Here is a 15,488-nt window from a genome sequence, read left to right on the forward strand (position 1 = left end):
CTGAGCAAATACAGACAGAGAGAGAGAGACACACACAGGCAGAGAGACACGTGCAGAGAGATCAGTGCTCACAGAGAGAGAGGCACACACACAGGCAGAGAGACACACACACAGAGTCAGACGCAGAGAGATCAGTGCTCAGAGCAAATACAGACAGAGAGAGACAGACACATACACAGGCAGAGAGAGACACACACAGAGACACATACACAGAGACACACACAGAGAGATCAGTGCTCAGAGCAAATACAGACAGAGAGAGAGAGAGACACACACACAGGCAGAGAGACACACACACAGAGACAGACGCAGAGAGATCAGTGCTCAGAGCAAATACAGACAGAGAGAGACAGACACACACACAGGCAGAGAGACACACACACAGAGACACACGCAGAGAGATCAGTGCTCTGAGCAAATACAGACAGAGAGAGACACACACACAGGCAGAGAGACACACGCAGAGAGACACACACAGGCAGAGAGACACACACACAGAGACAGACGCAGAGAGATCAGTGCTCAGAGCAAATACAGACAGAGAGAGACAGACACATACACAGGCAGAGAGAGACACACACAGAGACACACACACAGAGACACACACAGAGAGATCAGTGCTCTGAGCAAATACAGACAGAGAGAGAGGCACACACACAGACAGAGAGAGACACACACAGAGACACACGCAGAGAGATCAGTGCTCTGAGCAAATACAGAAAGAAAGAAAGAGAGAGAGAGACACACACAGGCAGAGAGACACACACACAGAGACAGACGCAGAGAGATCAGTGCTCAGAGCAAATACAGACAGAGAGAGACAGACACACACACAGGCAGAGAGACACACACACAGAGACACAAGCAGAGAGATCAGTGCTCTGAGCAAATACAGACAGAGAGAGACACACACACAGGCAGAGAGACACACGCAGAGAGACACACACAGGCAGAGAGACACACACACAGGCATAGAGACACACACACAGGCATAGAGACACACACAGGCAGAGAGACACACACACAGGCATAGAGACACACACACACAGACAGAGAGACACATACACAGGCAGAGAGACACACACACAGGCACAGAGACACACGCAGAGAGATCAGTGCTCTGAGCAAACACAGACAGAGAGAGACACACACATACAGGCAGAGAAACACACACATACAGGCAGAGAAACACACAAATACAGGCAGAGAGACACACACATACAGGCAGAGAAACACACACACACACGTAGCGAAACACACAGGCAGAGAAATGGACGCACAGGCAGAGAAACACACACAGGCAAAAAAACACACACCAGGGAAACACACACAGGCAGATAAATACACACACAGACAGAAAAACATATACACACAGACAGAGAAACACAAATAGGCAGAGAAAAATCACACAGAGAAAGAGAAACACATACAGTACACAGACATATACATAGGCAGGGAAACAGATACACCGGCAGAGAAACACATACACACACACACACAGGCAGACATATACAGGCATACCCCGGTTTAAGGACACTCACTTTAAGTACACTCGCGAGTAAGGACATATCGCCCAATAGGCAAACGGCAGCTCGCGCATGCGCCTGTCAGCACGTCCTGAACAGCAACATCGGCTCCCTACCTGTACCGAAGCTGTGCACAAGCGGGGAGACTATAGAGCCTGTTACAAATGCGTTATTCACATCTGTTATGCACGTATATGACGATTGCAGTACAGTATATGCATCGATAAGTGGGAAAAAAGGTAGTGCTTCACTTTAAGTACATTTTCGCTTTACATACATGCTTCGGTCCCATTGTGTACGTTAATGCAGGGTATGCCTGTATACAGGCAGGGAAACAGATACCGGCAGAGAAACACATACACACACTCACACACACACACACAGGCAGACATATATACAGGCAGGGAAACAGATACACCGGCAGAGAAACACATACACACAGGCAGGGAAACAGATACACCGGCAGAGAAACACATACACACACACACACACACACAGGCAGACATATATACAGGCAGGGAAACAGATACCGGCAGAGAAACACATACACACACGCACACACACACACACAGGCAGACATATATACAGGCAGGGAAACAGATACACCGGCAGAGAAACACATACACACACACACACACACACAGGCAGACATATACACAGGCAGGGAAACAGATACACCGGCAGAGAAACACATACACACACACACAGACAGACAACTATACAGGCAGGGAAACACACAGGCAGAGAAACAAACACACACACAGATAGAGAAACACATACACAGACAAACACATACACAGGCAGTGAAACACACACACAGAGAGTTTAGAGGTGGAAATACTCAAATCAGTGACAAAGTGTAGCATGGGGTCATAACCTCTATCAGCGAGGACACGCAAAGTCACTGAAACAAGGGGTGCAATATGCATTAAACAATTAGGTGTAGTCACATACATTGAGATTATATATATATATATATATATATATATATATATATATATATATATTATATTATATACACACACAAAACATATATACATAATAAAAATGTTAAGACTGTATAGTTCTAATAAAAGTACAACGAAAATAAATTCAGATTCCTTAGGGCTCTAAACTAAAAAGCAATAAGATTGATGTAATCTATATGAGTTTCCCATCAGTTTACTGATTAAAGAGTGCATGTCATCCTCAAAGTATTCCAGCTCACTTTGCAACAATCCCAGCACAGAAACACAGAGAGGAAACCCGTACGCCTGTATATTTCCATAGAGGAAACCCGTACGCCTGTATATTTCCATAGAGGAAACCCGTACGCCTGTATATTTCCATAGAGGAAACCCGTACGCCTGTATATTTCCATAGAGAGGAAACCCGTACGCCTGTATATTTCCATAGAGAGGAAATCCGTACGCTTGTATATTTCCATAGAGAGGAAACCCGTACGCCTGTATATTTCCATAGAGAGGAAATCCGTACGCTTGTATATTTCGAGATAGAAAGGAAACCCGTACGCCTGTATATTTCCATACAGAGGAAACCCGTACGCCTGTATATTTCCATAGAGAGGAAACCTGCATGCCTGTATATTTCCATAGAGAGGAAACCCGTACGCCTGTATATTTCCATAGAGAGGAAACCCGTACACCTGTATATTTCCAGAGAGGAAACCCATACGCCTGTATATTTCCAGAGAGGAAACCCGTACGCCTGTATATTTCCATAGAGAGGAGACCCGTACGCCTGTATATTTCCAGAGAGGAAACTCGTACGCCTGTATATTTCCATAGAGAGGAAACCCGTACGCCTGTATATTTCCAGAGAGGAAACCCGTACGCCTGTATATTTCCATAGAGAGGAAACCCGTCCGCCTGTATATTTCCATAGAGTAGAAACCCGTCCGCCTGTATATTTCCAGAGAGGAAACCCGTCCGCCTGTATATTTCCATAGAGAGGAAACCCGTACGCCTGTATATTTCCAGAGAGGAAACCCGTACGCCTGTATATTTCCATAGAGGAAACCCGTCCGCCTGTATATTTCCAGAGAGGAAACCCGTCCGCCTGTATATTTCCAGAGAGGAAACCCGTACGCCTGTATATTCCCATAGAGGAAACCCGTACGCCTGTATATTTCCATAGAGAGGAAACCTGTACGCCTGTATATTTCCATAGAGGAAACCCGTAAGCCTGTATATTTCCAGAGAGGAAACCCGTACGCCTGTATATTTCCATAGAGGAAACCCGTAGGCCTGTATATTTCCATAGAGAGGAAACCCGTACGCCTGTATATTTCCATAGAGGAAACCCGTAAGCCTGTATATTTCCAGAGAGGAAACTCGTACGCCTGTATATGTCCAGAGAGGAAACTCGTACGCCTGTATATTTCCATAGAGAGGAAACTCGTACGCCTGTATATTTCCATAGAGAGGAAACTCGTACGCCTGTATATTTCCATAGAGGAAACCCGTACGCCTGTATATTTCCAGAGAGGAAACTCGTACGCCTGTATATTTCCATAGAGAGGAGACCCGTACGCCTGTATATTTCCATAGAGGAAACCCGTACGCCTGTATATTTCCAGAGAGGAAACTCGTACGCCTGTATATTTCCATAGAGAGGAGACCCGTACGCCTGTATATTTCCACAGAGAGGAGACCCGTACGCCTGTATATTTCCGGAGACGAGACCCGTACGCCTGTATATTTCCATAGAGAGGAGACCCGTACGCCTGTATATTTCCATAGAGAGGAGACCCGTACGCCTGTATATTTCCATAGAGAGGAGACCCGTACACCTGTATATTTCCATAGAGAGGAGACCCGTACACCTGTATATTTCCATAGAGAGGAGACCCGTACGCCTGTATATTTCCATAGAGAGGAGACCCGTACGCCTGTATATTTCCATAGAGAGGAGACCCGTACGCCTGTATATTTCCATAGAGAGGAGACCCGTACGCCTGTATATTTCCATAGAGAGGAGACCCGTACGCCTGTATATTTCCATAGAGAGGAAACCCGTACGCCTGTATATTTCCATAGAGAGGAGACCCGTACGCCTGTATATTTCCATAGAGAGGAGACCCGTACGCCTGTATATTTCCATAGAGAGGAGACTCGTACGCCTGTATATTTCCATAGAGAGGAAACCCGTACGCCTGTATATTTCCATAGAGAGGAGACTCGTACGCCTGTATATTTCCATAGAGAGGAAACCCGTACGCCTGTATATTTCCATTCTCATCAGCAGAGCGGCAGACTCCCCTTCAGGATGATATTCAGCATTACCCCGTGAGGCGTCTCGTTACCATATGGTGTTTCTTTAATCCCAGTGTGAGCGGCGCATGGTGGCGCATGGGCCGAATCACAGCTGTGAATTCTCGCAGCCGGCAAACTCGGCTCATTTGAAAGGAAATTGGGCCGTGGACTAATTAACCCTTTCATGCAGATGCCTGGCGCTAGATTTTAATTCTACTACTTTGGGATTAGTAGAGGAAAACAAAATAGCTGAGTGCAGTACATGCACTGGGGATCTTTGTGGTAGTGTAGGGGGGGTGCTTAAACTGGGTGATTTTTAGGGTGTAATCCTTAACTGCTCAGTTATTTACGTCAGCGAGATTTGCACGTGTCTCCGTGGGATTTATTAACACGTGTCTCCGTGAGACTTATTAACACGTGTCTCCGTGGGATTTATTAACACGTGTCTCCGTGGGATTTATTAACACGTGTCTCCGTGGGATTTATTAACACGTGTCTCCGTGGGATTTATTAGCACGTGTCTCCGTGGGATTTATTAACACGTGTCTCCGTGAGATTTATTAACACGTGTCTCCGTGGGATTTATTAACACGTGTCTCCGTGGGATTTATTAACACGTGTCTCCGTGGGATTTATTAACACGTGTCTCCGTGGGATTTATTAACACGTGTCTCCGTGAGATTTATTAACACGTGTCTCCGTGGGATTTATTAACACGTGTCTCCGTGGGATTTATTAACACGTGTCTCCGTGGGATTTATTAACACGTGTCTCTGTGAGATTTAGTAACACGTGTCTCCGTGAGATTTATTAACACGTGTCTCCGTGGGATTTATTAACACGTGTCTCCGTGAGATTTATTAACACGTGTCTCCGTGAGATTTATTAACACGTGTCTCCGTGGGATTTATTAACACGTGTCTCCGTGAGATTTATTAACACGTGTCTCAGTGGGATTTATTAACTTGTGTCTCCGTGAGATTTATTAACACGTGTCTCCGTGAGATTTATTAACACGTGTCTCAGTGGGATTTATTAACACGTGTCTCCGTGAGATTTATTAACACGTGTCTTCGTGAGATTTATTAACACGTGTCTCCGTGGGATTTATTAACACGTGTCTCCGTGAGGTGACGGAGAAAAACGGTGAGAATTGAAAATTCTGAGAGATACAGAGAAACAAACTTAGAGGGCACAGAAAAAAATAGATTTTTCTTGCGTGTCTCGCATTTAAAAATGTTATTACCCCGACACCTTCTCATCCTGATCATTAGTGTCTGTACTGTGCCAAGTCAGACTTGCCAGAGATTTTTGATGCCAAGAAAAGGGCGGGAAACCCCCCATATATTCCATTATAATAATTATGTTGCTAATCTCCCCAACTGCATCTTACATCACAGAGATACAGATACATCACAGTGCGTCCTAACCCCGCAGTGCGTCCTAACCCCGCAGTGATACAGATACATCGCAGTGCGTCCTAACCCCGCAGTGATACAGATACATCACAGTGCGTCCTAACCCCGCAGTGCGTCCTAACCCCGCAGTGCGTCCTAACCCCGCAGTGATACAGATACATCGCAGTGCGTCCTAACCCCGCAGTGATACAGATACATCGCAGTGCGTCCTAACCCCGCAGTGATACAGATACATCGCAGTGCGTCCTAACCCCGCAGTGAGACAGATACATCGCAGTGCGTCCTAACCCCGCAGTGCGTCCTAACCCCGCAGTGCGTCCTAACCCCGCAGTGCGTCCTAACCCCACAGTGAGACAGATACATCGCAGTGATACAGATACATCGCAGTGCGTCCTAACCCCGCCGTGAGACAGATACATCGCAGTGATACAGATACATTGCAGTGCGTCCTAACCCCGCAGTGCGTCCTAACCCCGCAGTGCACCCTAACCCCGCAGTGCGTCCTAACCCCGAAGTGCGTCCTAACCCCGCAGTGATACAGATACATCGCAGTGCGTCCTAACCCCGCAGTGCGTCCTATACATCGCAATGCGTCCTAACCCTGTAGTGATACAGATACATCGCAGTGCGCCCTAACCCCACAGTGAGACAGATACATCGCAGTGCGTCCTAACCCTGCAGTGATACATGGCAGTGCGTCCTAACCCCGCAGTGATACAGATATATCGCAGTGCGTCCTAACTTCGCAGTGACACATCGCAGTGCGTCCTAACCCCGCAGTGATACAGATATATCGCAGTGCGTCCTAACCCCGCAGTGATACAGATATATCACAGTGCGTCCTAACCCCGCAGTGATACAGATATATCGCAGTGCGTCCTAACCCCGCAGTGATACAGATATATCGAGTGCGTCCTAACCCCGCAGTGAGATAGATACATCGCAGCTTGCAGTGCAGGCTATCCCTGCAGTCACTCACCTTGCAGTGCATGCTGTCCCTGCAGTCACTCACCTTGCAGTGCATGCTGTCCCTGCAGTCACTCACCTTGCAGTGCATGCTGTCCCTTCAGTCACTCACATTGCAGTGCATGCTGTCCCTGCAGTCACTCACCTAGCAGTACAAGCTGTTCCTGCACTCACTCACAATGCAGTACAAGCTGTTCCTGCACTCACTCACCTTGCAGTGCATGCTGTTCCTGCAGTCACTCACCTTGCAGTGCATGCTGTTCCTGCAGTCACTCACCTTGCAGTGCATGCTGTTCCTGCAGTCACTCATCTTGCAGTGTATGCTGTTCCTGCAGTCACTCACCATGCAAGTGCATGCTGTTCCTGCAGTCACTCACCTTGCAGTGCATGCTGTTCCTGCAGTCACTCATCTTGAAGTGCAGGCTGCTCCTGCAGTCACTCACCTTGCAGTGCATGCTGTTCCTGCAGTCACTCACCTTGCAGTGCATGCGGTTCCTGCAGTCACTCACCTTGCAGTGCATGCTGTTCCTGCAGTCACTCACCTTGAAGTGCAGGCTCTCATTGCAGTCACTCACCTTGCAGTGCAGGTTGTTCCTGCAGTCACTCACCTTGCAGTGCATGCGGTTCCTGCAGTCACTCACCTTGCAGTGCAGGCTGCTCCTGCAGTCACTCACCTTGCAGTGGAGGCTACTCCTGCAGTCACTCACCTTGCAGTGCATGCGGTTCCTGCAGTCACTCACCTTGCAGTGCATGCGGTTCCTGCAGTCACTCACCGTGCAGTGCAGGCTCTCATTTCAGTCACTCACCTTGCAGTGCATGCTGTTCCTGCAGTCACTCACCTTGCAGTGCATGCGGTTCTTGCAGTCACTCACCTTGCAGTGCATGCTGTTCCTGCAGTCACTCACCTTGCAGTGCAGGCTGCTCCTGCAGTCACTCACCTTGCAGTGCAGGCTACTCCTGCAGTCACTCACCTTGCAGTGCAGGCTGTTCCTGCAGTCACACCTTGAAGTGCATGCTGTTCCTGCAGTCACTCACCTTGCAGTGCATGCTGTTCCTGCAGTCACTCACCTTGCAGAGCAGGCTGTTCCTGCAGTCACTCACCTTGCAGTGCAGGCTCTCATTGCAATGCAAACTAATTCCACATTCATCTGTGATCTCTGTGATTTCTGATAAATCCTCATCTTCAAACTCCTCCAGCGTGATATCATGTGTGAGCCTGGGGGAAGAACTGGGGGTTAGTTTAAGAGCTTGGACATGGTCCTGCAGTCTCCACTCACATGATACACCCTTAATAAATTGCACCCTCAAATAGGAATAACCCTTTACTGACACACAAACAGGAAAGCAATGCAAGGACGATGAGCTGTGAGCTGTCCTAAATTAATAGCTTGTCTTTTTATGATTTTGACTGAGTTGGCCCAGGGAAGCACAGGGTGAAAAGAGAGAACACGCAGAATGAAATATATATATATATATAGCAAATAAAAAGGTCACTTGTGAGCAAATTCACATGTCTTAGGCAGGTCTGCAACCCTGCCTTTCACCATTATCACCCAGCATACAGTGCTTCCACTGCAGCAAGGTATTCTGGGAAATGACATGCACATGAGTACAGCATGTCACCTTTTGCCTGAAAAACCATTGTTACATGGAGCCCATATAAGCTAATGCTCGCTCTTAACACAGCTTTAAAGCACAGCATGGGAATCAGATGCAAAGCCAGAGAAACCACTCACAGACATGTTTTAACCTTAATGGGTATCATCAGTGTGAGGTTGGTTGTACTGCTGGTTTTGCAATTTTCAAGACTGTAGGGTTTACCTTCACGGTTTACGTTATGGTGGGTGAAAAAGGCAACAAGAAACCTCCACCGTATTGCATACAGCAAATAAAAAGATCACTTGTGAGCACATTCTTATGTCTTAGGCTGCGCTTATAGTGCCGGCGACGCGACATCGCGGCAAAACAAATGCATTGTCGCCGTCGCTGATAGTGCGCGCGACGGCGACAAAGCGACGGAGTGACAGTGCTGCCGGAAATCTGGTAGTCACTGATATTTGATTTTTGGAGAGACAGTCGCCTCTAAACCAATCACAGAACGCCTATTGCACTCTGCCCTCTGACGTCACTGGCCATGTCGCCAGCGACGTCTCTCAAACCTGAAATATAACTTTTGCGACCGTATAAGCGCAGCCTTAGGCAGGTCTGCAACCTTAGGACGTGTGAATGTGCTCACAAGTGGTCTTTGCTATTGCAATATGGGGGATAAGGTGTTAGTGCTGGTACCTACAGTAGAATGTACGTTTTTGGCCACCTGGTGGGGACCCTACGAAGCCCTAGAAAGAGTAGGAGAGGTCAATTATAGAGTTAGCCAGCCCGGGAGGAGGAAGCCAGAACAGTTATATCATGTGAATCTCTTGAAGCCCTGGAAAGAGAGGGAAGCTGGTTACTGTAGTTCAGACTGTTCCGCCTAGGGAACCTTCTGTTCCTGAAGAAAGAACTGCTGACACCTTGTCTGGCCCTCAGAGACAAGAGGTAAAGAAGTTCCTTGTGCGCAATGCCCGGGTCTTCTCCCCGGTACCCGGGAGAACCTCGGTTATTGAGCATAACATCCATACAGAGCCTGGGAAGGTCATACATCTTAAGCCCTATAGATTACCTGAGGCTAGGCGACAGGCCGTTAAAGAGGAGGTACAGAAAATGTTGGACCTCGGCGTCATCGAGGAATCATTCAGTAACTGGTCGAGCCCTATCGTGTTGGTTCCGAAACCGGAAGGCTCGATCAGGTCCTCCAAATTTGATACCTACCCTATGCCCCGGGTTGACGAACTGATAGACAGGGTAGGTGATGCCCGATAGTTAACCATCCTCGATCTGACTAAGGGGTATTGGCAGGTACCTCTAACACAGGCCGCTAAAGAAAAAACGGCATTTTCCACACCAGGCGGCTATACCAATATAAGGTCCTACCCTTCGGTCTACATGGGGCTCCTTTCAGAGATTGATGGACCGGGTGTTGAAGCCCCATGCAGACTATGCCGTGAGCTACCTGGATGATGTGATCGTTCACAGTAATGACTGGGACTCTCACCTGGGAAAGGTACAGGCAGTGCTAGACTCCCTGGAGGAAGCGGGTCTGACGGCAAACCCTGCTAAGTGCGCCATCGGTTTAGAAGAGACCAAGTACTTGGGGTATACGGTTGGTAGAGGGCTTGTGTGGAGGGTCGCGTCCCCCAGTTTGCGCCCCGCTGTGCTAGGTGATAATGGGGACAGGCGGGGTTGCAGACCTGTCTAAGGCTGCGCTCACGGGGCCGGCGTCTGTACGTGCGCGCGAACGATCGGGACATTCTCATGTTAGGAAATGAGCTACAGCAGGGGCGCGCAAAGTTTTTAACTTGCGCCCCCCCGTGCCTTGCGCCCCCTTTCCTCCGGCGTCAAATGACATCACGGGGTCATGTGACGTCACGGTTACCATGGCGACGCATCACCAAAGATCAGGTAAGAGAAGCTGCAGAGGCCTCACCCGGTCCCCTCGGCACTTAATTTAAGTGCCTTGGGGGAGAGCGCGGGACCTCTGTAGCCGCTGCGCCCCTCCAGGAAATTCTCGCGCCCCCCACTTTGCGCACCGCTGAGCTATAGCAAGGTAAATGCTCCTCCTGGCGGCCTAGTTGCGCGTTGACACTGCTACAGTTTGGACTGACAAGTGTAATTGTCTTTCAGGCGGCAGTAGCGCGACGTCACGTGAGTTGGTTCAGCCAATGAGGGCGAACCAGCCCCATGACGCGTTCGCCACGCCCCTCCGATCGCCTCCCTAACCCCCGGCGGCCCAGTACTGGGATGTTCACCCGATAGGACGGCCGCGTGCCAGGGTGGGTGCGCGCACTCTACGTCGCGACGCCAGCACCCTGAGCACAGCCCAAGACATATGAATGTGCTCACAAGTGATATTCTTTATTGGATGTATATATATATATATATATATATATATATACAGTTATATTTCCATTTGCTATATATATATATATATATCTTTTTCCAGGAGGATCTCTCAGTTATGCACTTCAAAATACTTAAAATCTACATAGAAACCTAAGAAAATATGAACTATTTCATGGATACTTTTGCCTTATATTGCCGGATTATCCAGACCATACAATGCAGGGTCAGCTCCGGCCACAAACTGCTAAGCAATGCATAAATAAACTACTTCCTGTGCTCACAGCCTTTGCTCATGTGTACTGATTTCCCATGCAGCGAACGCGTTACTGCTGTGTAACCTATCACTGCAGAGAGAGCGTTAACGCGTGGTGACAGATGCACAACAATATAGGCATGTCATATCAACGCAAACAATGTTTAAGGTTTTGATTCACAGTGGGAAGGTCGGAGTTCATTCTTGTGCCACCCCCCCCAGACACCCCCACTCCGCTCTCTAGAGGTGACCTAATCAGAGTGTGCACTCCCCTCCCTGTCAGATGACCGGCCAGGACAAGGTGGGGATGTATCATGCAGGGGAAGATAACAGCAGATCCCTCGGGGCCAGCTCACATGTCTTCCAACATCAGGGGAAAGTACCGCTCCCATCTCATTAACGAGGCATCAAGGGGAGACATTTAACCCGTTAAACGTCTTACTGGTATTAGCGCTTTTTGCTCTTCCGAAGGAACGTGGCATCACATACCCAATTCCTTTCCTGCCGACGGCTCCATATGAAGCCGCCAGCAGTGTGATGGCAAAGGAAGGTCAAACAAGGTCGCCCCCCCCCGCCATCGCAACGCTTTGCCATCACACACTGGCTGCTCCGAACGGATGAACCCTTTGCTGCCAGGCGGCAACGGTAATCGCGGTGCCCTCCAGCAGAGAGGGGGGTTTAAGCGCCGTGGAGCCAAACCGTGACGCCACGCCCGCGAGTCTCATCTCCGCTCGCCCGTTTATTTGCTGCCGCTTTCCCTTCAACCCCTCGCAGCCAGAGGAAGGCCGAACACATCGCTCCCCGGCACAGAAAGGGGTTAATGACGGCGCCAAGGCGAAATTAAGTCAGCTGCGCCACCCCCCCCCCCTCATCTCCTTCTGCGACGTGTGTATATACATTGCGTTTCAGCTCCGTTAACAGGCAGAGGAGATTATATATATATATACACAGCACTTACTCCCTCACCTACTGTCTCTGTAAGTTTCTCATTAAACCTCTTAGATTGTAAGCTCTTCGGGGCAGGGATTTCCTTTCCTATTGTCTGATTTTGCTGCACTTATTGTATTATTATAATTCCCCGTGCTGTATTCTTTGTGAAGCGCTGAGTACACTTTTGGCGCTATATAAATAAAGACATACAATACAATATATATTATATACACCCCCCCTCCCTCGGGCCAGCGGTCCTCAGTCCAGCATCGTTACAGGGACACCAATAACGTTCTGGAAGGGAACGCACGGAAAGATGCCGCCTGCTCTGGCTGTAATCTCCTACCATTTCTCCCACTGATTCTCCAGCCAGCTGCCCTCTTCCTCGCTGGACTCCATCCCCCCCGAGGAGGCAGCTACATCCAGGGGCGTCTGCTGTCCGCTCCGACTGGGCCCTCTGCGTTACCCCCCTGAAGCTGCTGCCGCCTCCCTCACAAGCATCCTCCTCTCTCCCTCTCAGAGGGCAGCCTCCCTCCGCTCATTAAAAATACATGGCAGCAATGTGTCTGACAGCAGCAGAATCAGGGCCGGTGCTTCCTTTCAGAGCGCAGCCAAGCTCTGACGCCGCGGTCGATAGCAGAGCGCCCAACCTCCCGCGATTCCCTTCCAGGCCAACGCAAAGGGTTCATCGCAATCAGCGGTGCAAATCCTGTGCAATCTCGCTAGTGGGCCAGCAATGCGTTGCTAAGCAAAGGGGTCGGAGGTGCAGTGCCCTGTACTTCACTTTAACACAGGAGTGCGCAACTCCTGTCCTCAACCCACCCCCCTCCCCCCTCAACGGGTCAGGTTTTCAGGATATTCAAGCTTCAGCAGAGGTGGCTCAGTCAAAGACTGAGCCACCTGTGCTGAAGCAGGGACTGATGGAGCCACCGGTGCTGATGCTGAGGTATCCTCAAAAACTGACCTGTTGGCGGGGGCCTGAGGACTGGGGTTGGGCCCCCCTGCTTTAACACACACTAATACAGTAATGCAGCCATTTCATGCTTTATACCACAGGGGCCCTCAACTCCAGCCCCCCCCCCCCCCCAGGTTTTTAGGATACCTCAGCTTCAGCACAGCTGGCTCAATCGAGAAGACTGAGCCTCTCATTGAGACACATGTGCTGAAGCTGGGACTGATTGTTGAGCCACCTGTGCTGAAGCAGGGATATCCTGAAAACCTGACCTGTTGGGGACTTGGGTGGGGCTGAGGAGTGGAGTTCAGCGCCCCTGCTTTATACGTTGATTCCATCCTTTCCTTTGTGGTGTGCGATACCTGCTTTTCTTATTGCAGAATTGTGCCCACTTTAAAAATGGCTGCCGTTACGTTTCACACAAGCGGTTACAATGTGGGCTGTGCTATCACAGGTTTACTTTGCGACTGCTAAAGAGAGTGGACTAGCAATATTGCCGGCGCCTCTGGCATGCGAGGGGTGGACGGGGAGGGGGTTGTTCTGGTAAGTGATGCAGAAATGGGGGCGAGTGAAACACAATGAACTTTTGCTGGAGACCGTAACCGAGTCAGCGACTTCACTACTCACAACCTGATGTATGACATCATCACTCCCCATCCACAACCCCACCCAGTGTAAGCAAATGGGGGCGTTCCTTGCACGATGAGGTCACCGTGACATCGCTTCAGGAATTCCCAGAATGCTCCGAGGGGAAATGGTCACAAAAAAATAATAGTAATACCGGCGTCCCCTTACACTGCATGCTGGCAGCAGACGAGGGGTCCGTGTGACGCAGAGACCCGGGAGGTTTGGGCCGCAGGGATTAATACGCTGACGATCAGTTTGCCAAAGCGACTTCACGACCGGCGCTCCGCGGGTGGAGCGATGCCCAGATAATTGTGGGGATCAACAATTCTGTCTTTAAAAAAACAAAACATGTGCACTCCCCGTTAAAGTAGCCATGTTATGGCCGTCCTTAAACCGAGGTCACCGGACTGAAAGCAAACGTTTGTGTGCTGAAGCGGGGACTGAAAGCAAACGTTTGTGTGCTGAAGCGGGGACTGATAGCAAACGTTTCGCTGTTTTAGTCTCTTTCCATTTAAAAACAAAACAAAACTATTTTCATTGTGGGCCTCTGACTGCGGGGAAGGGGGGGGGGTGGGGTCGGGGGGGGGGGGGGGGTCTGGAGGGCTTAACTCCAGTCCTCAAGACCCCCCCAACAGGTCTGATTTTAAGGATATCCCACACTTCAACACAGGTGGCTCAATGACTGAGTCACTGTGAGCCACGTGTGTTGAAGCAGGGACTGATTGAGCCACCTGTGCTGAAGCAGGGACGAATTAAGCCACCTGTGCCGAAGCAGGGACTGATTAAGCCACCTGTGTTGAAGCAGGGACTGATTGAGCCACACGTGCTGAAGAAGGGTCTGATTGAGCCACACGTGCTGAACCTGAGATATCCTGAAAACCTGACCTGTTGTGGGCTCTTGAGGACGTTAGTTGAGAACCCCCAGCAGTATCAGAACACCGAGTTTGGCAAAACGGAAGATTAAAGGAGCGGTTAGCAGCACCTCGGACAGTCCCGGCGTTAACCACGCAGCTGCGGCTAGGGAGGAACACGGGTTCTATTCCGCAGGAAGGGAAATTCTCTCGCAAGATGGCTTTTCCCGCGTGCAAAAGCATTTCACCGTATAACCGCATGTGAGGATAATGGAGAGGTTGGGGCGCCATTTGGTTAATAATCACGACACAATGAAATCGTCGCCCTTGCGAGGATTCGTGCTGGCAATCCATGGGAGAATTATTATCCATGTGTGACGCCTGCTGAGAAACACTCGGCACAGGAGTGTGGTTACCTTATTATTACAGAGCTTTGTGCATGAACAGTGGAACCAAAGCACAAGCTGGGGACTCCTACCCCAGTATGAGAGAGAAAATTAAGGAGAGAGGGATGGAGGAAGAGCCAGAGTGAGGAGGGAGAGATGGAGGCAGAGAGAGAGGAGAGGGATGGATGGAGAGAGGGCGAGAGAGAGAGAGGGCGAGAGAGAGAGAGAGAGAGAGAGAGATGAGGCAGAGCGAGAGAGAGGGATGGAATCACAGAGAGAGGAGGGAGAGAGAGGGGAGAGGGATGGAGGCAGAGAGAGGGGAGTGGGATGGAGGCAGAGAGAGGGGAGAGGGATGGAGGCAGAGAGAGGGGAGAGGGATGGAGGCA

At 49.7% G+C, this 15,488-nt stretch overlaps 1 protein-coding gene across 5 annotated transcripts in view; it reads right to left on the reverse strand.

The window, feature by feature from the left end:
- The window catches only part of MAPK8IP1 (mitogen-activated protein kinase 8 interacting protein 1), a 76,008-nt gene that overhangs the window by 36,266 nt on the left and 24,254 nt on the right, over positions 1-15,488 (reverse strand). For 3 of the 5 annotated variants that reach the window (XM_075567532.1, XM_075567531.1, XM_075567534.1), the window contains exon 2: positions 8,266-8,380. In XM_075567532.1, coding sequence (XP_075423647.1) covers positions 8,266-8,380 — 115 coding nt within the window. Of the gene's footprint in view, positions 1-8,265; positions 8,381-12,632; positions 12,780-15,488 lie in introns of those variants that run through there. The other 2 variants (XM_075567535.1, XM_075567533.1) reach the window with 1 other exon arrangement.

This window comes from Ascaphus truei, chromosome 12, assembly GCF_040206685.1.
Source record: "Ascaphus truei isolate aAscTru1 chromosome 12, aAscTru1.hap1, whole genome shotgun sequence".
NCBI lineage: Eukaryota > Metazoa > Chordata > Amphibia > Anura > Ascaphidae > Ascaphus > Ascaphus truei.